The 23,847-nt window shown below is 39.7% G+C and overlaps 1 protein-coding gene across 1 annotated transcript; it reads left to right on the forward strand.

Moving 5' to 3' along the window:
• REC114 (REC114 meiotic recombination protein) lies at positions 1-23,840 on the forward strand. The gene is made up of 6 exons (XM_074599847.1): positions 1-177; positions 671-760; positions 14,402-14,485; positions 18,701-18,913; positions 20,761-20,829; positions 23,583-23,840. The coding sequence occupies exons 1-6, from the start codon at positions 4-6 to the stop codon at positions 23,742-23,744; spliced, it is 792 nt and encodes a 263-aa protein (XP_074455948.1). The 5' UTR covers positions 1-3; the 3' UTR covers positions 23,745-23,840.
• Positions 23,841-23,847: the final 7 nt, after the last annotated feature.

The following is a 23,847-nucleotide window of genomic DNA, read 5'->3' on the forward strand; positions in this document are numbered from 1 at the left end:
GGGATGGCGGTGGCGGGCGGCGGTCGCAGCTCCGGGCCGGGGCAGGCTCCTGCGCCGGGCAGCGCCGGCGATACCTCCCTCCTCGGCAGCGCCACGACATGGCCCTTGAAGCGCTACGGCCGCTTCCTACCACCGACGGACGGCGACGATGAAGGGCAAAACACCTCCTCTTGGAAGGTGACAGGTGGCGCACGGGGGCTGACTGCTTCGTTTTGCTGAAACTGGGGTCTAGGAGGCTGCTGTGTAGCAAGCAGTAATAAGTGAGGTCTTTGCAGTTATCTTTGTGCAGGTGCAGAGCTAATGCAGGAATCAGAAGAGATTTTGCTTCAAGAATTAATGTAAACACGTCAATGATTTGACAGTTAGTGACCCGTTTTTTTTTCATTCCTTCCATCGGCAGTGACCTGTTGTATTAAAAACTGTAGATCAAGTTGGAAGGGTCCAGATGGTTGCTTAAAGCAGTTAAATCTGTATGTGGAGTTATAATTAGTAAAAAATTATCAAATGTGCCTCCAGTCTTGTGGGAGTGGAGGGCAAGTTGCATTACTGAGAGGTAAATTACACACCTGACTTCTAGCACTGACCTTTGAAACCTTGTTTTGCACTAGAAATGGAAAATGTAGATTTGTGCTTATAGGGATAGATTTTTATTTTGCCTATCTTTTTAAAGGTTTTTGAATCAAATGAAGACTCGGGCCATCTTATCCTTACCATTGTTATATCTGGCCATTTCTTTATTTCCCAAGGGCGAACAGTACTGGTAAGTTTCTCATGTATAAAGAATGTTTCTCCTTTCATGTTAGCATCAGTATGAACTTTCTTTTCCTTCTCAGTTTCATGTTCTCTCTTGCTGAAAGGAAACTGCCAATTTTATTTTGCTCATGGAAATTCTCATGTCCGACTTTCTTTCTGTGTTCGTCAGAATAATACTAAATGCATTATTTCGTACTGAGGAACAGTGTTTCTTCTCTGGCTCTAAAAATCTAGATTAAGACGTAATATTAAGTGCTGCTGATGTTGAAATATACATGTGTTTTTTTCATGATTCTTCTGCCTAAGAAAACAGGAAATACACTGTTAAAAAATAAATAGAAGTATAACTATAACTTCCTATAAGATTTGCTATATGATCCAGATAGTTTCTTGCCAATGACCTGTTAGTATTTTGGTTTTCATAATTTGGTTTATCAAAGGGTATGGTTTTTTCTGTGTTGGGTAATGTGATCTAACATACAACTTACACTCATAGAGACAAAATAACAACTTCAAAGTTGTGTCAACGGATTTTCCTGCAGCCTGTACTTAAGCATGACCAGCTACTAAACTGTAAAGACTTCACAGTGACACCAAAGAGGTTACCAGAAACACTCCATCTAGAAGGAGTTGGTTTGATGCTCATGACAGAGAAGGCCTGTGCTGGAAAGTGGAATCAAGTGTGTTCAGTGCATATCACTGATGCTCAGTGATGATAACCAGGAGGAATTGGCTGATAATAGATTAGAAAGCTATTATGAGCCACTGGAAGATGCTGCAGTATTAAGATAACAAAGAGGGTTTTTTTTAATACAGAATATGTAAGAGAGTAGAGAGTATGTTGTAGTTTTAAATAGGTATAAGCTTAGAAGTTAGTTTTTGCTGTGCCTCTTGAAAGGTCTGAGATTTACAGAAATATCTTGTAACTATAGGAGGAGAACCAAGGATACCATTGAATTTTTTTGGCCTGTGAGTATTCAAGAATATTGAATAGGTAATGAATGAGCTAGCGGAGAACTGTCAGTCTGGATATCCCTCGTACAAGACATGGGTTTTGGCTCGCATATTTTGTGAGGACAAGTTGAATGTTCTTGGACGAGGTAAAAATGGAACATGGAAAGTATTTCAGCGGTTGTGCTGAATAAGAAAAAGGAATGGAGTAATTGAAAGTCCAGATAGGCAAAAGAAATGCAACTGAAATCAGACTTGCTGCCATCTCTGGACAAATTCTGTTTGGAATGAATCAGTGCAGAATGCACCTCTCCTGAGGCTGGTCCTGTTTTCAGTAGCACAATGAGATGGCTACAGGTGTTTAGTAACTAGTAGGCTCATACTACTTTATAGAATATCTTGAAATAACCATATAAAGGCTAACTGAAAGTAAGTTGTAATGACAAACTAAAGAGCAAAAAAGGCACAGACAAAACCAGTAGCCCTTCAGAGACTGGGTCTGGCAAAGACTGAATCTGGCAAGTAACAATGAGCAGATAAAGTGTGCTGTCATAAGGGATGAGTGCGGGAAATATAAGAAAAGCTTTATAAAGACTTGGCTGAGAAAAGCGCTTTCTTGCAGCTCTTGGGTTTAGTGGCTAGTGAAGCTTTCAGGCAGCTGCTTTGCTTGAAATGCCAGATGAGAAGTTGGTGAGGTCTATCAAGTCTGATTCAGCTTCTAAGAGGCACTAAGATATTGCAGTAATGATCACAGCCTAAGAATAGCGCAGAATAGAGGTGGAAGAGACATGCTTGGTAAATGTGGCAGATATCTAATACAAAGAATTTAAAAGAAAAAAAAGTTGCAGGTTTTTTTTTTTAAAAACACACTTATTTTCTCAATTCTTTTGGGTAGACTTCTTTGAGTTCATGTAATTGGGATCATGCTGCAGGTGTGTTCTGTGCATACAGAACTAACCTAGTGTGAAATGCGTTGGTACAACATGCCTTATGCCTGTTTATATTTCTCAGAGACTGGAGCAGTTGCAGTCCTCCCTCTGTTCCTCTTAAGCATACTTGACTTGCTGAAAAACCTAGCAAATACCCAATCTGCTAGTCCTGAGCATGGGTGGGCATCTTCAGAACTGTGTTAGGTTTCCTGTTTACAAGGGATTTGGTACAGCACATCCGGCTTAGCTTTGCCGCTTAGGCTTGTTCCTTAAGCACATCCCCTCCCAGAAGTGGGTCCCTTTTCCCAACGCTGCGGGAAGACTGCAATGCAGTGATAAAATTCTTCTTCCTGGGACAACCTCCATCTGCAGGTATCTTTTTAGTCTTTGAAGAGCAGTCTGTGGAATCTCTTTAGTAAAGCAGCCAGTGTCATCAAACAGAAGGATGATGCATGAAAAGGACAGCACAGGCAGTGATTCTGTTGGCCAGTAGCTGATAACAGCATTGATATCAAAGTAAGTATGACCGTTGCTGGATTGCTGAATGGTTTTCTTCAAGTAGCAGGCAGGGACACTAGAAACTCAGTGTCATTGTCCAAGGACAGTTTACACCATGGTCCTTGGACAGAAATCTTCTAAGACCTGTTGACAACAAGATCTGGACAGCAGGAGCAGCTTGCAATGCAGTAGACTCAAAGCCAGCCAGAACTGCACAGGCCACTGGTGAAATTTTGCATACTCCTTATCGAGATGCCATATAACAAAAAAGTTGTGATACCGTGCAGTCTGTGTTACTGCTGTAGAAATAATCAACGCTAGAAATGGTTAATCTCAGTGGTTCCATCTCCCTCTAGTCGCCAGCTCTCAGGAGCTGTCAGAAACTTGTCTCATTATTTAAATGCTTTGCACGACTAAGTACATATAGTTCTTTTGAATCTGTCACAGACCAAATCCTCTCAGTGGGGCTCCATTATAACGGACATTTTGTCACAGAGGATAATGCACAAGTTTCTGGTCCAGAGGGAATGTATCAAATTTGATAGAATGCTGCAATTGTTGGAGTGATTCAGTTTATGTTTTTACTTTGTACGCTGATTTCTACTTGTTGGCCTGGGCTACTGCGTATTTCGTTTTTATTGCCAAGGGTTTCTCCAACATGTACGTGCTGCCTTACTCACTTGCATTGAAATTCCCTCTGATGTACTTACAGAACTGTTTCTTACTATGTAGTAACTGCATCTTTTAAGTTGTTGATGTCTAGTCTTTTGATCTATCTTCTAATCCCTACTTTTCAGAGCTTTTGATGTACTACACGCTCCTGGTTTTGAGGGAACTGGATAACAATTATTGTAGCTTTGTACCTTGTACGTCTGCATAGGAACACAGTGAGGCACAAGATCTATGTCACAGGGAGACCGTTTCCTTCTCAACTTGAATAACTATATTGTATTTTTTTAAAACTTCTGTGGATGAGTAATAAAGGTATTTTTTTTTTCTCCTCTAACAGTAATCCAAGAATGAGATGAACTGCTAACTAAGAACAAGAATTCATTCAGTGGTGAATGTTTCTAACTTTTTTTTGACTGCAGCAGTAATGATAGAGCAGGAATCCTTGCCTCACTCCAAGAATTTTAACATCATCATACTAAGTAATAGCTTTTTTAAAAAAAAAAAGTTTTCATCCAGCATCTGTAAAAAAGAAAACTTATTAATTGGAAGCTTTTAAAATGGTTGTACTATAGAATGATATAGTCTTCTCTCTTCTGGTTTAAAATTGGCAAGGAATGTAGTAAAATCAGTGCATTATTAGATGCAAACTATCTTGGTTTGTACCTTCTATTTTCTTTAGGAAGATAAAAGTCAGAGTACATCTGTTCTTCAGTGGTGTGTACACTTTACAAAAGCTAAAGTGAACCTTTTTAGCTGCCAGCAAGCTCTGTGTTATGCTGATAATACTGTGGGTGGATGCTTTTTAAAAAGTCCAGGAAAAAAATCAGTGTCATGTACTGAAAAGCGCAAACTTCCAGATTTGGTTGCTTTCTGTTTCATGTAGAGCTTTTCATTGTTTGTTCTTCTGCAGTGAACAGTGGTGTTCGCTGAACTAACGCTTGCCTGAACTTGGTACTGATCAGCTTCATAGTTTTCTGCTAAACTTACCTATTTTGGCCAATGTGCTAGTGGTACCTCCCAATGTTCACTCTCTTAGTGAGCATGGGTCCAGCAAATACCTTTTTTGGGACAAAGACATATTTTGTTGCATCGCTTGATAATTCTTTCATCAAACTTTTTTCCTGTGATGATTTATGAAATACTAAAATAAATATTTTCTGTAACACTCTCCTGTCAGTTTGAAAACAAGAGGAGATAGATTTTGTGCGAGTTATTTACTTAGTCAATCCTCTTCTTTGGTGTCTACTTTTCATCTACGCGCAACATTGACTACAACTCCATTTGCCCAAAACTGAGGTGAAAAGAGTTGTGTAGAAATGGAGATCTCTATTGCATTGACGGTTGCATTAACATGATCCATACTAGGAAGAATATTCAAGTGTTCCTGACTTGATATGAAAATATTTTCTCTATTATGGCTGTATTTATGTATTCTTTCAGTCTGTTTTATTTTCTTAGAGCAGGGGTGTTAAGAAGCTTTTCTTTAAAGAATGCTAGTATTTAGAGTCGAGTGAGACTATGACTCTTCTATGATCTGTTTCTAAGAATAACATTTATAAAATAGCAATAAAATATTCACATATCCTAACAACTCATTTTTTTAATACATACAAAAGACTACAGAATTATTTTAATGAGCAATAATTAAAATAGTAGACTATTTAATGAATTCCCTTCTAGCAGTCTTTTCTCTCATGGCAGTTGGAATGCTATTTTCTTGCCAAAAAGAATGCTACAATGTATGCACTGAGTCTCAGCTCTTCTAGACCAGGCCAATTAGTAAATACCTTGTCCTGTGGACAGTGCTAGGTGGTGAGGTGCAGTAGCTTTGAAACAAGTGAGTACGGTGTCTGAGAATGCTCCAGAACTGGTCATTAAAGTACTTCCGTGGTATTACAACAACTAATTGTGGACACGTTCAGTGTTTCCATCAGTTGCTCAAAGAAAACATATTTATTTTAATGGCTAAAATTCTGGGGAATGGATAGGAGTTCAAGATTGCTTTAAACATTTTTTAATGAAACTGCCAGAGATATACTTGAAACTATCTAAACAAGGAAACAAGTGTCTTCCTTTTAAAATACAGTCTACTTCTTGTGACCAGCCAAATGAAGAGGAGGGTAAATGGAACTTCAAAGCGTGGAACATAAAAATCCCTAATGTGTAGTGCAAATCAAGGGTGTTTTGTTTGGGTGGTTGGGTTTGGTTGTTGTTGTTTGGGTTTTTTTTGTTTTAACAAAGTTCTTCATTTGGAATTAAGTTACATAACGTATTTTTAGGACCTGTTTTTGCTCAGTGTTGCCTAACAGACTGCATATTTTTCACTAGATAATGGAATTTTAACAGGAATATCTCAACAGCATCTCTGTCAATTTCTGACCATACTCTCAAGATACATCGTGTTCTGTTTACCACAACTCTTATTTCCTTTGCCTCCTTCAAATCAGCACATCATGAAAATTATATTTTGGTGTTTTATTCAGTGCAATTAATTCCAGTGCTAGAATTGTTAATATCCTACAAATTAAGCAAATTGAAATTGTGAAGAGGACTTATTAAATAGGATAAAATTAATCCAGAGTAATTGATTTGTGACCTGATCTTTCAGAGTGTAGACTAAATGTCCTTAGTGCCCTCCTGGTCCCCTCATGACTTCTAATAAGCTAACAGTGCTTAGGATACACTAGATTCCAACTCATTAATTAGGCAAGCATTCAGCAGACATTCTTGATGCTCTCTTTGCAGTGCCTGAAACTTATGCACCAAATTTTTGAAATGATATTCACAACAGTGCCTTGGGTAGATGAAGGTCCCTGTGCAATAAATGAGGATATTTGATGGAAACTGAGGGAAGTGAGCAGGTTGCTAATGCTGCTTAGCGGTAGTACATTGCAAAGCTAGAGGAAGGCTGGTCTTTTTTATCAATGATGCTATGATTACTATTTGAAAGAGTAGAAGGAATCTTATTTTTTATTGACTTAGTACCACAATCTTAACTCAAAAATTTCAATTTTAGTTTATTTATTTAAATATATGCTCTTGACATGTGCTTTTGACAAGCTGAATATCTTTCTGCATTAGCTTCCCCATTTATATTTGATATGATACATTCCCGTTGTATAATGATTATGTATTGATGATTAGCAGCAGTAAAGAGTTCTACGGGCTTCCAATCTTTTCTCTTGCCTCCATTCTTCTAAACCCAACTATTAGAACAGTTCTTAAAGAGTAGTGATTAATGAAATGTATTTACCCTAAAATTAGAGTTTAATATACAGTATTGATCTAGGGAAGTATATACTTTGTATCAGGAATTAAAGAAGAAATTATTTTACTTGACTTATTAATGGGATGCCCTGAAGAGCTTTAGCCAGCTAAACCCATGAGCATCCAGCTCACCTCTGTAAGTCCCTGGTCAAGTGTCACTGCTCTAAAGTGTAGTTTAGGAAAATAAAAATTTCAGGCTCTCACTGTGAAATATCAAGGTTTGTCCTGAGTTAGGGGCTTATCTTTGGTCTTCACTCCTTCAAGGGGTGGTAGTTTGTACCCATGTTGGGAACTCTTTCTAGAGAGCTGACACCTGGCAGCACAGGCTCCCGCACCCTACGCTTTGCACTTTGGCAGAAGACATCCATCGGTTGCTGAGTCCTTTGGGCACAGTGGCTGTGTGTGTCCTGTATTTGCTACTTCATTTAGCTTTCCTGCCTCTGTAGACACAGAGCACTCTGTTTAATGAGTTCAACCCCAGTGCGTTCTTTTCTGCAAACAGACAAGCTTAATAGCAAGATTTAAGATCCAGCTTCTAAGAGATTGAGGATAAAAAAAAAATTGCATGCAAAAACATAATGCAGAGCTTAACATCCTTTTATTCCTTATTCCAGTTAGCTTGCTGTCTGCCTCAGATGGTGGGGGTTTTTTTGGCCTTTCACCTCTTTCCACTTCCTATTCTATATTCTGCAGATCTGTTTGTGATGGCTAATGCTTACACTAAGATCCAAGTTACATACAGCACGTGGTTTCTGCTGTGCTCTTATCTACCCAACGATGCTATACATGACACATTTGGATACTGACACATAGCTTTGAAACTTTTGCAGGGACAACTTTCTGCTTTCCCTACTCTACGAGTTGCCATGTTTGGGAATTATTTTTTTTGTCACGCTGACACTCCTACTCTTGACTCAGTTTTCAAGACACCCCATACTGCAGGAATAAAATCTAATATATTTGGTCTTATTTAGATCTTGAAGAAAGATACAAGTAAGGAAAATTTTACTTCTAGGTGCGTTACAAAGCAGTAATGAAGATTTGATTTGAATTATGATCAAAGTTTAATTTTCACAACTTCTAACTTTAAGCTGGAATTACAGTTTTATTCTACAGTCATTAATGTCAGGAAAACTTTTCAGTTTTTTAATAGAATAAGCAGTTTTCTAACTTAAAAAGTGTAAAATGGCAACTCATTCTCTTTTGGGAAGGCAAGGTGTTAAAAATTGGTATTTTTCAGATACATGCAAGCATTTGATTTATAATCTATATGTCAAGATTCAAGGAAATACTTGTGGCGTTTTCAAATTTTACTTAATTTTCTGAAAGCATCTCAGTTTTGCATTCAGTATAATACTTTAACATAATTTACAAGCTTCTTCACACTGTCCGCTCTCACATCCTTATTTTTACTGTCTCTTGAGATAACGGTTAATAACAGTCTTCTCAACTACAATATTTCTATTGTTGTAGGCTTTTATTAGATGTATTAACCTGGAAATAATAGTACCATTCCTTTGTTGCCGAACTAGTCACTTCTGAGAATAAGCAAAGTGTTACTCAGTATAAATGTTAAATAATAATAGTACCCAGTATATTAGAGGTCAAAAAAATCTTGCTGTTTTTAACTTAACAAATCCCACTTAAAACTTAGATAGTGAATATTATTTATGAAAAGATTTCTTACTGTACCTTACATCCTCAGTGTGGCAAGTAGACCCATGGAGTTCTGGATAGGATGATGCAGTAACAGGGCAGTGCTTCTCTGGCTGGGGAAAGTGGCAGGTTGAAGCCATCCCTGCTGGGTTTGTGCAGTGTTGCGCAAGCTTGCGAGTGGGGTGCTCAGGCCAGCACAGCATCTTGCCCTTCCCCAGAAAAATGCTTTCCCAAAGCTCTTTTGCCCTGCAAAGGCACCATGAGGGGTACTGTGCTAGTTTTACCTCCACAGTTATGTCTTGGTAGCTTCCCTTGGGAAATGATTGGATTAAGGAACTGTCACAGGTACTTCCCAGGAAACTGAGCATGGCCTTTGCAAGTAGAAGATTGCTCTGTTTTCTGGGGAATTGCGTACCACGGTGCTGCACAGCCTCAATCTGAATGGTGCAAGTGGGATGTTGTCCGAGAGGCCTTTAGCTTTTCTCTTCTGCCATCTTCCTTCATTATCAGACAGGACCACTCTAACAGCTATACACTGTGATATTAATTAATACAATAAAATTCCTTTGATCTCATGCTGAACTCATAATTTCTTGCAAACGCACATTCCCAGTCTGTGGGATACCCAGATGACTCCTTAATCCATTACATTATACAAGGCATACATTCATTCTGAACTGTGAACTCTGAGAACAGACTGTTTTATTTGCATTTCATGAGCCTGTTATAAGCAGCAGCTAAAACTGCAGAATGTGTGTCTTCGTGTGGCATTCTGGGTTTTTGTTTGTCTTTTTTAATACTGTTTGTAGTTTAAGGGCAGAGTTTGTGGTAAAAAGAAAGTTTTTCTTCCTAAACTATTGTTTACACATAGTTCAGTTTCATTTGAAAACATCTGTCTCATGAATGAATCCAAACTAATTGATGCAAGCCAGCATAGCTGAACCGTTACACAAATAACATTTCTTAAATATATATTAATTTTTAGTTGATGGGGTTGCCTAAAGGCCTTGCAATCTAACATAAAATGCGTAATCTGTTCCTGTGTTCATACGTTGCCTAGCAGCACGGGGTTTCTAGATGATACAATAATAAAAATATTCATAAATAACATGCAATACTTTCCAACATAAATCACAGGCCTCATTATCCAGCAGCTTTTTGAATGCTGAAATGTAAAATCAGAACAAAAGTATATCCCAGTTAATGACAGACTAGATGGCTCTAAGGCTGGACCAGCATTGGCTTCTCAGCCTCACGTAAGGTGTGGTCGCATCCTGCCTGCTTCCAAAATATTTGGCAAATGTCTTGCTTTGTTTTCTCCTTCAGTTTAATTCCTCTCAGGGTCCTCCCTCTGATTTTTGTCAGAGATGTATGCAACTGTATTCCTTTAATACAGTGTTGTTACAAGTATGATCCTGGAGAATGACATAAGAAGTATATGCATGATTGAACATTAATGATCATACTTAGAAAAGCGCTGACATTTATCTCTTCAAATTGTAAATATTTGAGGTCTTATGTTCCTACCCAGTTCTAGGTCACCTTTTTGTCTATATTCCTGATAATCTTACACTGCCATCTGTCTCTGCTCATGCCCAATACTGCTTAGCAATGCCCAACTCTGAATGTAAAAGACCTGTGGATACAGCATGCCCAAGGGGAACAGTGACCACAGCTGCTCTGTTCTCTGTATTTCTGTCAGCATGGTGGCAGCAGCAATCTGGAGGGACTACTGCCTCTTTCTTTGTCAGTGCCTATGTCCAGAGCAGATCTAGAGTTCAATTCATTATCTCTAGAAAGGCACAAATGGATTATAATCTCAATATATTGCCATGCAGGTTCCAGGATCTACCGCACACTAGCTCCTGCATTGCGGTCATCCTCCTTGTTGCTCTGAATTAATTTACCTAACTTCATATGCAGACTCATAACTATTTCATTGTTGACAAAAGAGAGAATTGTCATTGTTAAGAAGAATCTGATTTTCCCTTAATTCAGGCAGCCTCAAATACAGTCTATGCTGACTGAGGTAACTTGGAAAAGCCATGAGGAACAGCACACGCCTTAACATGGTGCAAAATTGGGCTTGTTTGCTGCTTAGAACTGAGGAAAATTTAGAGAATCCTGACTGTAGCGAAAATTACTGATGTAAACAATTTAACGATGGAGTTCTGCAGACCTGAGTTTGTCTAAAACATTCCCTCTCCTTTTTCAGGTAGCTTGCTTGTGCCAAATCAGGTCTGTTTCGTATTGCTCCAGTACTGCACTGAGTTTTTCTATTTGGTTTAGCTATTCTTAGTTATTTGTTTCTGCTTGGCAATGTACAATCAACGAAAGGTGCAAGAGGAAAGGAAATACTTTCTGCGTGGTTCTTCAGTTAATTAAACTTGAAGTAAATGAAATTTCATTTAATCAAATTTTGGGGTTGGAGTTGAATAATTAGGAGTACATAAATAAAAAATCCAAATGCTGTTTTTTTCCAGCGTGCCTTACCTCAGAAACAGGACATTAAAAGGATGACAACCTGGGAAACATCAATCAAATAGTTGGTGGGAAAGTTAAACATTGGCTGCCTTTTATGATTTCTTTGAAAACAGTTATTATTTTAAGGAGACAACATTTGTTCAACCTACATCTTACAGTGAGAGGAAAAACACTATAAAAATAGACTTAATATGGGAACATATATAAACCAACACAGTTGGGTATATCAAAAATAATAACTTTGAAATGAACAGAGCAAGCACAAGTGGCCACAAGTTAAAGTGGTCCAGTGAAAAAATAAGATGTTAAGAGTTGCTTCACTAACAGTGTTTTGGGGCTTGGTAGTGCTATAGGAGGAAGACCAAGTGGCAGTGGAAAAATTCCCTATGGCAGAAAGCACTATGCATGTAAGCACAGGCAGCCGTCGTACTCCAACAGAGATCATTCCCAAGGCTGGTTGATTGTCCAGGACTCAGCCTGGCTGCTTATCCAAAGTGGGCAGTTCTGAACTGGCCTGTGTGTTTTGAGAAGGGATGGGTATTCCCCTCAGTATAAGTACGTTAGATGTTCAACATTTACGGCTTTAAGTAAGAGAAATAAGTCCTTGTGCTGAGATGAAACTCACCTTATGTTAGTTTGTGTTTATTTCACAGAAATAAACATAATTGCACTTGGTCTACTGCATTCCAAACAGTGAGAATATTTACTTTCAGATTATTTGTATAAACATCCCTTTCTGGAAGGGGCAGTTTAAATGTTTTTTCTGCTTTATATATTCCGGTTCTACATAGCCCATCTTTCTCTCTATTCTGACTTGAGAGCCTATCCCCTACCCCGTTCAAACTCTTCTGCGCTGTGTATGTTTTCTGCAACCAGTTGTTTCCCGTCTTGAATGCAGTGGGATGTTCCTTACTCCTCTAACTTCCATTCGGTTTTCTTTGCTTGCTTCCTCAGTAGATCCCTTCTAGCAACTATGGCAGCACAGGCACAGCACAGATGGATGTCACTCCATGTCTCCTCTAAAGTACTTCTCATGTACACAAAACAGATCTGCAGACTTGTGTTTTGTACAGCCATGTACTGAGACTTCTTTGCAATGCACATGCACAATTAATGCTGATTTTTTGCCGTCGCAGATGCTGCTTGCTATTTCCATTATGTTGGCATGACTGAAATTTCTTGACTTTTGACATAACTTTCTACTGCGCACAATCACTAGCTTAACTTGCTGATGCTTTTCTATTTTCAGCATTAAACAATATTTTGGGGCCAAACTCTGCACAGCTATGGATGTCTGTAGCCAGATTTCAGAGTAACATATTCTACCATGCAATTGAAAACATGACATGTGAAGCGCTACTGCTCATTCTAGAAATATTCTAACAGTGCTGCATGCTTTTCTTAACCTACTAATCTCGTCTCATTCCTCAAGCATTCTTCTTAGTATCTTCTCTTCCCTGCGTTTTTCTTCCTCCAGAACTTCAATGTCCACATACATACCAAATTTTTAGCCTCTTTTGATACACAAGACAAAACTGCACCCCCGCAAAGCGAGGGGTGCTAAAATGCCAACTGTACAGAGGAGTAAAGGGCTTCCTTTACTGTGTCAGGCATGAATTCACATTACACGACAGAGTGACCTTCAGAGACTTCCTGCTGTTTGACATCAGAGAGGATTTTGTATGTGGAAGGACAGTGCCCTCAGTGTGCTGGACACAGCCTCCTGCTCCGCCGCTTCAGCCGTCTCGTTGTATCATGTAGTATGCATGGAGAACACCATCTTGCCAGGAAAGGTGCTGTTTTCTGTTGTGAGGTCTAGCGTTTGCAGTTTGTCCCTTAGGATCCAGATTCCTTTACTAATTCCTGTAAGAGTAGAGGATAACTTGGTACTTCCCATCATTTACAAAGTGAGGACTTTCTATTTTTGAGGCCTTTCACAGCTTAGCAAGTCCTACCTTGAGACATTTTGGGAGTGCTCAGTGCATACAGACGTGCTGCAAGTGACTGGCCTGCCTTACCTGCTGTCAGCACCTGTTTTTACAGTGCAGAGGGAAATTCTTCTCTTCCCTCTGACCCCAGACCTTTTGGGAATGATACTTGCATACTGTCTTACACTCTGCAGTCTATCATAGCAGATATCTCATCAGCTGTGTGTCTGTCATCCAGTTTGCCTTTGCTTCAGCTCTTCAATGCTTTCTAGACATTCCTCTCCTAAAAGTTCAGTTAAAAACCTACAAGCAAGTGCTGCATGAGACTATAAAGCCAGTGCCAGCACGCTAAGAGAGCAGTGTCTTACCGAGGCGACTTCTCGTACCAAAATAGAATGGCAGATGGTTTCCCAGCCTAGACCTGCGTAAGACGGATAGTAATTCTGGCAAAAACACACTGCTGGCAGTCCAGGATTGACATGACTTTTGTGGTTCTTGACCCTTAGGACACCTATGAAAAGCAGCCTATGCAAAAAGCCATGGTCATTTAAAGCATTATGAGTTCAGATAAAACAGCTTGGTAATTCCTTTCGTGCCCTTAAATTTGTTTGGTTCCCTTCCCCCTCCCCGACTTCGCTGCCTAATGACTCTGTGGCAGTCTGTGGGAAGTACCTTGGGAGACACAGTCCATTGCCTTGCAATTTTTATATCATGTTTTCAGTTTCCTGGGGTATTTTCATAGAATGCTGAGCACTCAGTCTTGTTTGAAGAGACTGACAGTTAACACAACTGGAGTATAAAAACATCTTTATCAAGTTATCAAAGCTGCTGCTTGTTTACCTGCATTCCATCTGGAGAAAAAGCCTCTCTGGTTCTTTAATAAACCAGCTGCTGTCCCATTCTTCAGGTTTGCCTGCCCTCTGCTGCCCTCTTGGGCGACTTCATGGGATGCAGAAGAACTTAAAGCTCTCTGTTGCAGGTGATTTGTTATGCATTTCATGGAGACTTTCATAACATGCACAAATATAAATGTAAAATGTATGCAGAAATCAGAATGTACCTTGCCATAGTGTTGTTACTGGAGCTACAGATTCAGATTTAATTCCTAGTGTGCCAAAAATTACGTAAAGGCAATTGTTTGACAGATACATATGCAGATAACGAATCTTCATTAGGGATTAAATTACATCACATAACTTGAGCGTGTACTTCTGAGCGTTGGATGTTTGCTCTCCTAGTAGTTTGTGTTGTGCTTTATTTCAGGAAGGCTTTTCATTAATCGATGCCCACAAGTGGTTAAAGATAGTAAGAAGAGCAGACTGCCTGCTGCTTCGTGCACAATCAAAGGTAAGTTGAGTTGCTTTGAATATTTCTAATAGCTACCACAGTTCTGTATAAGATTTTTTAATATTGGATAAATTAAACCACAAGTTGTGAGATACTGTAAATTGTCTACATAAATTAAAAGGATTTTTTTTCACTCTAGATGTTAAACAAGAAGGGATTGAATCACCTTCATGTCTTTTCTAACTGCTAATATTCAAGTCTTTTAGACTGCTTTCTGAGAGTTAGCTACTAAACCAGAGAGATTCTAAAATCAATAGTGGTCTACCTGCCATGGCTAACAATTAAAAAGATGAAGCGATTGTTTTACATGTACAGAAGCATGCTACCTATGAGTCATACTCCACTTTGGCAAACAACCACCTAAGCAAACAATTATTTAGCCATTTTGTGCCCCCGACACCTGGCACAGTAGTGGCAGGCTGGTGATTCAGGCATTTGGTATTCAAAGCAATGAGAGGGTCCTAGGTTTTTGGTCTACCACTCAGATCTCATGAAAAGTGGTTGGTTAGCCCTTAAATAATTAAACAGCACTTGCTTGTTACCACCTTAGGTGTAAATCTCAGTTTTTTGGTTCTTAGATGAACTCTGAGAAGTTCCTTATTCATCTACACGGAGCACTCACCAGGTTTCTCCAGAAACAAAGCCTGTTTCAAAATAAGACCGCTCCCTTCTCCCCTGATACTTTCTAGGCTTTGTGGTTTCAGCAGAAACAGCTGCCTCTAGTTTAACTGTCTCTACTTGACAAGAGAACTCATCTCTTAAGTTAGAAACAGGAATTCTGGGAAAAGAGGATGAGCCCCTTGTTTTAAATCTTGGCGCCATTCACAGAACTAATAAGGCATAAAAACATCTCGAGTATTCTGAGATGTTCTGGCATTCTCCCCTGACAGGAACTCTGGTACAGACTGGGTTATTGTAACTGCAGGTAATAGCAATATCCAAAATAGCTGAAAACTGTAAAAATTCCTCTTTAGTTATATTTTGATCTTTTATTGGATTTCTTTTATGAAAGACGCATAGATATTTCTTCATAGGATGTTGCAAAACAATATGGTTTGCAGAGGAGAGAATGCCTTGCTAATTGCAAGATAAAAGCAGATGAGAGGCATAATAAACATTGTTTAAATATGAGGACTCATCTTGTTTCAGAATAAGCCTAGTCTAATGGTGGCACTAGGAACTGTGTAAGTAAGTATCTTAAACTGTTTTAAATTCATTGGTTATGCTTGCCTGAAACCAAACACCTTTGCTGTCTGGTTTTTATCACATTTTTACAAAACGTGGAGTATCACTCAAGAAAACTATCGAGCTGTTGCAGTAATTAGTTCTGATGAATCAGTAGATCACCAGTTTCCTTTACAGTTAACAGAACCCATTGCCCAGCACAGTGTTCAGGGATTCTGCTGCATCTCACAAGGAATATAAAATCAACATCGCAGTCACTTTGAGGCTTGAAAAAAGCTCTGAGGGACAGTTCAAAAGAGGAGGAACATTAACATAGTCTTAAATGAATTTGGTGCATCTAAATGTTTACTTACCATAAATTCACATAACTTAAACTGGATTTAGTGGCACTGCAGTGGTTCTGTCATACAGTTTGTCTCCTTTACATCCTAAATTGTAGCTGAAGTCAAGGAGAAGCCATCTAAGTAGAAGCAAGCAAGCTAGGTTTTCAAAATCCAGATCCTATATCTGAGTGCACAGGGCAACTAAGGGGCCTGCAGAACTAAATACTACACTATCATTTCTGGTTTACCTTGTGTTTTTATTTCATTCTCAGTTATTTTATTTCTTTCCTTCCTTGCCTTTTTCGCTGCATGTTACCTGCTTTGCAATTATAGAATAATCTATGTCAAAGAAACATGGAGGTTAATCACTGGAGTCGTGTACTTCTGAAGAAACTGAGTGAACTGATGTTTCTAAGTCATTAATATTGCACATATAGCGAAACTTACTAATTTCCTGAGGAATATTACTTTAATAGGGCATTGTGCACTTTCAGCTAGCAGAATGAGTTTCTAAACTATATTTTGAGAAGCTTAGTGTTAATAATACTTAAAGGAAAAAGATGTGTAGAAGATACCTGTTGTAGATCACTATTGAAACTCAGCTGTGAGTTTCAATAGTGAAATTTGCCATGCTAGTGGCAACTTTATTCAGTGAAGCACACAGATGTCTAATTCTGAAGCCGTACCGTCAGATGCACGGTTGTGTCTTACATTTAGCTGAAAGAAAGAGCTGTGTGGCTGTGACTGCCCTTTAGGCATCCCTAGTAATCACTTATCTTGCATTAGTCTTTGATGTGCCTCTATGTATAAAAACTTTTTTATACGAAACAATCTGTAAGCAGTAGCAAGACAAATGATCTTAATGTTCTTGTAGTACGTGATTTCCGTTCGTGCTGTTTTCATTGAGCTCGCCCCCCGGCCCCAGCATGGGAAGAGGTGCAAATTGGATGATCCAAGTGACCTCAAGGTTCTTTGATACTTCATCTCTTGTACAGCTCAGCTGTTACTGCTCAGTACTCAGTTTATGCTAAAACTCGGCATCACCTTAGCTGAATTTGAGTGCTTTCTCTTTCCATAAAGGAAAAAAAAGTTAATTTACAAAGTCTGTTTTTCTTTATAAAAGACTTTTTTTTTTAAAAAAAAGTCTTTATAAAAGACTTTTTTTTTTTATTCACAATGTCTGTTTTTCTTTATAAACTGCAGTTTGTAACATTCCTTATGAAAAAGCAGAGTGCAATACAAATAGCTCAGACTGAAAATGAATGTAGGGATTGTAGGGGTAACTAAAACAAGTGTTCTTTTAAAGTCTCCAAAAGGACTTCAAATTAAGATGCAAGTTACCTTTCTGTCATTTTAATGAGAACTCACCTGTCTGGCATATCCACAAATCAGGACTCAGTTACATGAAGCTGACCCAGTTAAGTTGACATCTTAGTTAATTAGAGGAAACATAACTGGGCACTGGTAAAATGAGTGCTACATTTTGAATTATTTTGACTTTTTTTTTACCCTTTAGAAGGCACTGAGACAAGCTTTTGTGCTTACAATGTCCTAAAAATCATTTTATGCAATAGAGGCATCTTAAAATAACGTGCATGTAAACATACAGGCTGTCATGAAGAGCTGGCTCATCTTTGAGACAAAAATCTTCAAAGTGAAATATGCCCTTGTATTCATGTAATCAGCAGTCTGGCAGCGTGTCTAGTCATTAAAAAAATGGTTTTGACATTGAAATCTCTGAAGGATGAAGACTCAAATAAGCTAGGTCTGTCCAAGGAAAACTTGCTTCTTTTCTAGTACTTTAACTGGGCTTTAAATTGGAAATTCCAAGATCAAACTGAAAGTCCTCTTAATTCACTCCCTGAACAAGAGCATTCAATACGGATCTGCCTTACATCAGCTGAATGTGCTTAGGACAAGCTTATCATGCACGACAGACTCTCCAGCCCTCCTTTTTTAGGGCTGTTTGCTGGACCTCAGGTACTTAAGAAAATATCTATTAAAGTACAGCCCGACAACCTATACTGGGGGTCAGTTCTATCCAGATTTTTATTTTTAGTATGATTTCACTATTTTAAGTAATGCATTTGAGCTTCTTGCACTCCTGATCAACTGTGTTAGCATCTCTTCAAGGCACAGCAGCACTCAGTTGGAGTGCCAAACTGAATTTGTACATTCAGCTACGTGCAGGCAGAGCAGGTAGGTGGGCCGGTAAGGCTGGGTTTGATGCAGACAGTAACATAAATCCCCAATGGAACATACAGTTCGCAGAACTTTTTAGTTTAGATTCCAAAGTCGACTTAGGCTTACTTTAGAGTCGTTTCATTTTTCGTCACAAATAACTTTTCAGAGTTGGCATATCCTTATAGATAAAAACTGAATTTCCCTGCTATACTTGTAAAAACCCTGTCGTCGGGGCAAGGTTTGTTCGCTTGGCTGGACCTTTAATTCATTCGCAAGTGGCCCCGTTCCCTTATTTCCTTGGACTTTTTAACTGATTTTCAAATGGGGAACCATACTCTTGTGGTTTAGCTGCTGGGATAAATGAAGATAGAGCAGGGAAAAATTGTTTCTTTGTATTTCAGTTGGTGGTGTGATCCAAAAATTAATCGCCTTCTTGCTAACTATAACAAATAGGAATTTAATTAAATCAAAATAGTTTGAGGGGATTCACAGTTAATTTAATTTCTCTTTGGTTTTTGAGCAGAATGAATGCCGCATGTTTCGTGTTCAGTTTGGTGGAGACTCAAAAGACCAGATGCTGGAACACTGCTGCAGTTGCGTTCAGAGACTTGCCGAGTACATACCGGTTGAAGTAACTGATGAACAAAGCCAGAAGCTCTATCACAGTCTCAATCAGCTGGCTAACGGTGAAAGTCAAGAGAAGGACGCTGAGCAAAATGCATCAGTACTACATTTAGTAAGTAAGCAAGAGCATACAGACACAAAAATAGAAAAACAATCAACTGTAACTGACAAATTCACTTCTGAAGGAAGTTTCTTGCAACTGTGAGACCATCTATACAAAATACAATTTGGGAAACCCAAAATTCAGCTTACATGCAGGGAAACCTAGTTAGTGAACAGGGCTAGAGTTACTCAGGAAGTCAGCTGCTGAAGCTGGCTATTGTCTTTCCGTTTTCTTAGTGTACCTTAAAAAAAGTTAACAGAACAATGCTCAAAAACGTGGTTCTAGCTCCTCAAGCTTATTGTAGCATATCTCAGAGCAATCAGATGCCTTTGTTTTAGCCTCTAAGAGGTCACTAATAACCAAAATTGATATACGCATTTTGTGCCATCATAGGAAGAATATTAGCAATTTTATGGAATGAGATTTGTAGGTGGGGGAAAAAAAAAAAAAAAAGCTTTGCTCTGGGGATTGAACTTTTCCTTAGATAGGGAGCCTGGAAATGAACAATTTACAACAGGCTGAGGCAAACACAGGCAGTCACTAACTGTTAAAAGAAACAGTCACAGATGCTGCAGCCAAGTGTTATTTATCAGTTCCCAATCAGATGGCGGTATGGTTTGGTGAAGACTTAGATGCTTTCTGCTGAGGTTAATAAACAAGAATAGGGACAGAGGATGAGAGCTCAATAGTTCTCAAAAAAACATGCCTACAGTTTCATCAGCGTGGATTTCAGCTAAGTCTGCTGGGAACCACCTGTCAAACTTTCAAATAAATTCCACAGAGTAAGAAAAATTGTAAGAGTCTTTTAAGTAACTGTAAATTGTGTTCTGTTTACTACCTCCTCCTGTTTTGCAGTGGTAATAACTGTAAATATGCAACTGTATCAATTTGAGGTTAACCTGACGCATTTAAAAAGCAATTTCAGGGTAGGAATGGAATGTTTCCCCTGTCCAAGACAAAGGCCTAAGGTAAATGGAAGAGACAGATAGTGTTTCTGAGGGTGACTAATTCTTAAATTTCTGCTCTCTTCGTTATCCAGAGGATCACATTTACCAGCTCTAAAAGCACCCCTGCAGCTAACTTAGCCAGGATACCTCTTGGGTAACGTGATAAAAATACTGTGACCAAGACTGAGACCTCGAAAAGGAATGTCAGTTTTCAGCCACATCATTTCCACAGCAGGACTAGGAAGCCGTACTCTGCTGGGCAGTGGAATCATTCTTGGTACAGAAAGTGCAGGGAGAGGGGGGAAGTATTGCTGATTTGACTCACACCATTTCCATGAAGGCCTATGGGAGACCTTCAACAGCTGATAATCAAGATTTATTGTTTGTTCCTTTAAGCAGGTTACCTATACTTTGGGCTTTGTTCATTCCCTGATAAGATAAAGAAAGGTGAACTATTTAATGGCAGAATGCTATCGAACACCACCAGTCATACTCTTGGTGTTAATAATGCTCTTGGCTCCAGAAGTTAAGACGGAAAACCTTGCTAAGAAAATAGAATTGACAGCTTAAAACATCTTTTCACTAATGTGACCCATGGGAAGGAAAAAAGCATGATCCCTGCTGAGCATTTGTACATAGCATTTTTTACAGTTACTTCCAGTAAGTAGTTTAAAAGTTATCTTAGTTTAGACTTGACAGTTTAACTACAGGCCCATTATTTCCTGTCTTTCACTTTTAAAGACTTGAGCAGATGTGCATTCAGGTTCCATAAAAAGATGCCTTTTTACTGCATAAGGTAGCTGAGCACATTCTCTTCCTGTTATCTCTAAAAATGGAACTACTTCCCTTCTTGCACATACCCACACTCTGCTTGGTAACAAGCCCTTATTTGCATTTCATATTTTCTAGCCAGATGATCCTCTACCAGATTCCTGCACAAGCCTTGGAGAAAGAAGATCTGTAACACAGCTAGCGCAGGTAAAAAATAAAACCTAACATTTAGATCTTGTAACCGAATCTCTCTGGCATAGAGAGAAAGCACAAGCTATCTCATAGGTTGTAAACATCTGGTAAGTGTCTTCTCGGCACACCAGGATGCCATCATCTGTACCAACAAAAACAGAGGATCTCGTGTAATGATCTGGAGCTAGGAAGTTAGCAGCAAACCCAGGTATTTCACGGTGTAACTACTCCATTTGCATAAGAACAAACCACACACCAACAGCAAACAAATACCCAGAGGTCTCACCCAAATAAATGACTTCTGCAGTCATAGCTTAAGTCTGGACATATCAGTCACCCACAGCAAAAGATCTCATAATGCAATTGACAGTTTAACTCAAAACCCAGGGTAAAGCTGTTTAAAAATAACTGGAAGTTTGCTGTTTGTTTGCTGTGAATTTGGGACCGTACAGAACCAGACGATTGAGGAGAAAACTCTCCAACCTCTTGTTTTTGTGCAGTGGCTTCTAAGGGTTCCCAGTGGGTCTGTCTTACCCTTTTTTCCATAGCGATAGGATGATGATTTCAGTGTTTCTTCGCATCACTGGTGTAAGGGACAATTCCTATGCTCCCTATTGCAAATCTGTCATCTCTTAAACCCAAAAGCCCGTTAAACACCTCTGTTTTCAGACAGCAGAGCTCCCTGGGCCCTCCTCTCAGTGGCGAGAGCTGTATTACACACCCTGCTGTTGATTCCCAATGGTTTTGTTATTGTCCTCGTACAATGCAGCGAGAGTGCATCAACAAGCAAGAGGGATCAAACAAGCAGTTTGCCTTTAGCAACTGTATTTTTCGTGACCAATCTCTGCTTTAAGAGGCAATACTAGGAAATATAAATTAGCATTATAGAAGAAGGACTTATCTTCTAAAACCTGCTATTTTTTGGTCCCTGTATAAGGCGAGTGCGTGATACCTGCTTCTGAACAAATCTGCCAGCGAGGCCTATATTTGCTGTACACAGCGATCCATGAATTACTAACAAACTCCCCGCCACAAAAAGACTCGGTGGTGTAGTAGTTTCCTACATCCCTCTCTGCTTCTTGGTCAGCTTAACACAACCGTGCTCCAAGCTGGGATCTCCTGTGCCCTGGCCCGCAGGCTTGCTTTGCGACTTCTTTTCCCCACTTCGTCAGAAACAAATCCTTTCAACTGGTGCTCTGCAACACTCTAGAGCTCAATTTCTCCATTTCCAACCTGTCAGGAAGCTAGCAGAAGCACTGGTTTTAAGTGTTTTCTTGCAGATTTTTTTTTTTTTTAAACGACATTAAGCAGTCTTCAATTTGTCTTTAAAAGGTATTTTTCTCCAGTCAAGACTGTGGCATGGCCCAGGAAAGGAGCAACGCCGCAATGTGAACCAACAATAAGATTAGCAAAAATATTAAGGGTGGTTTTTTTCCTCGTCTCACAAGTGAAGCACAGCTCTGCTCCAGCTGTCAGCAGGCCCGGCCCATCTGCCGGTTCTCTTGCACCATTTCAGGTTCAAGCAGCAGAAGTTAGGGCCTGGGTGAGCCTAACAGCAATCCTGCCTTTCCCAGATGGAGAGGCTTGGTTTAGCCTGTGCCTCTCACGCCAGCACATCAAAAAAAGAGGCCAGCTAAGGCATTTGAAGGTTTGTTCTTTTTTTAAAGCCAGATACAGGCTAACTAGTACTACCACCATTCACCTTGCATCACCTCTGCACATCACACCTACCTCATCCTGAAAGTAGCACTACAGTGATTTCCTTCCCTTCCGCTTCTCCCGTGCAAAGTACCCAAAAAGCATCCGTAACTGATCCTGCAGCTTTAAGGACTTCAGCACAGACGGGTAAAGAAAGTTAAAGGCTGAGTGGGTGGGGAGGTCTATAGAAGGGTGGAAAAAACTTTGGTACAAACACTCAGTCATTAGCACTTGGCATAAATAACCTGGTTCACAACGAGCAGCAGCCCTGGCTGCAGCAGGGCCTTGGAACTGTGAAGTTACTGTGTCTTTAACACGGCTGACACGCAGCAGGAGAGCTGGCAGCCCGCCACAGTGAAGTTTGAGTCGAGTTGCTTCAGCTTCTTGTCACAGGAGCTGCAGCACAGAAAGTGCTCAGAAGTTGCCCGATAACCTACCGGTCCGTGAGACTCGTGCATTTCTCCGGTGCACCTGTGGATGAGAGCAGCATCGCCTCTGGGTGCTGGGAGGCCATCGAGGCTGCCTCAACCCCAGCACGGCTCCTCGGACATCTCCCACTCCGCTGCCGCTTGTTTTACACTGAAAAGTGACATAGTTCACTCACAACCAAGGGAAAAAGCTGTGGGAGGGGATTAAATGGGCATGAAAAGGCTGGTTTAACCCTTAAAAAGTCCCATAATTTACTTCTAAAAGACATCTCGCTAAATTAAGAGCTTAGAACCGCATACTGAGTTATCCTTACTCGCTTCATACAGGATCCTTTTCTCTTAGACAGAATGGATGCTCATGAGGAAGCCACGTTACCCAGGGAACTGGCATTTCTGATATAAATAACTGCAAAGGAATTCAAGAGTTGCACAAAAGCTGTAGTGGAATTGAAGCTAGCTAGCAGAGAAAAAATTACAAATGAAAATCGTATGTGATAGAAAATATTCAAACAGCATTAATAAGGCAGATGCATCTTTATTAAATACTGATAACTCTGACGTAGCTGCACTGCTACATGTAACGGTACCTTTTATGTCCAAGATCAGTGCAACACCTTTGGGTTTTTTTTTCCCCTTTTGCAGTCTGTGCTGAAAAAGAAGTTTGAGCTCCCCCTTGTGTATCGGCATTCAGCCTGGCGAGCACAAGAGCTGGGGCCCTTCATTCGCTTATGCCTTATGGATCAGCATTTCCCAGCTTTTGTGGAAGATGTGGAGAAGGAATTGAAAAAACTCACAGAAGGTTGAGAAATACCAGCTTATTACCACTGCAATTCATGCTCCAGGATACCCAGCACTCGGGATGCACAAGCTTAAGCGTGATTAAATATTTGAAGAAGTCTCATATTTT

Source organism: Larus michahellis, chromosome 9 (assembly GCF_964199755.1).
Source record: "Larus michahellis chromosome 9, bLarMic1.1, whole genome shotgun sequence".
NCBI classification, from domain to species: domain Eukaryota; kingdom Metazoa; phylum Chordata; class Aves; order Charadriiformes; family Laridae; genus Larus; species Larus michahellis.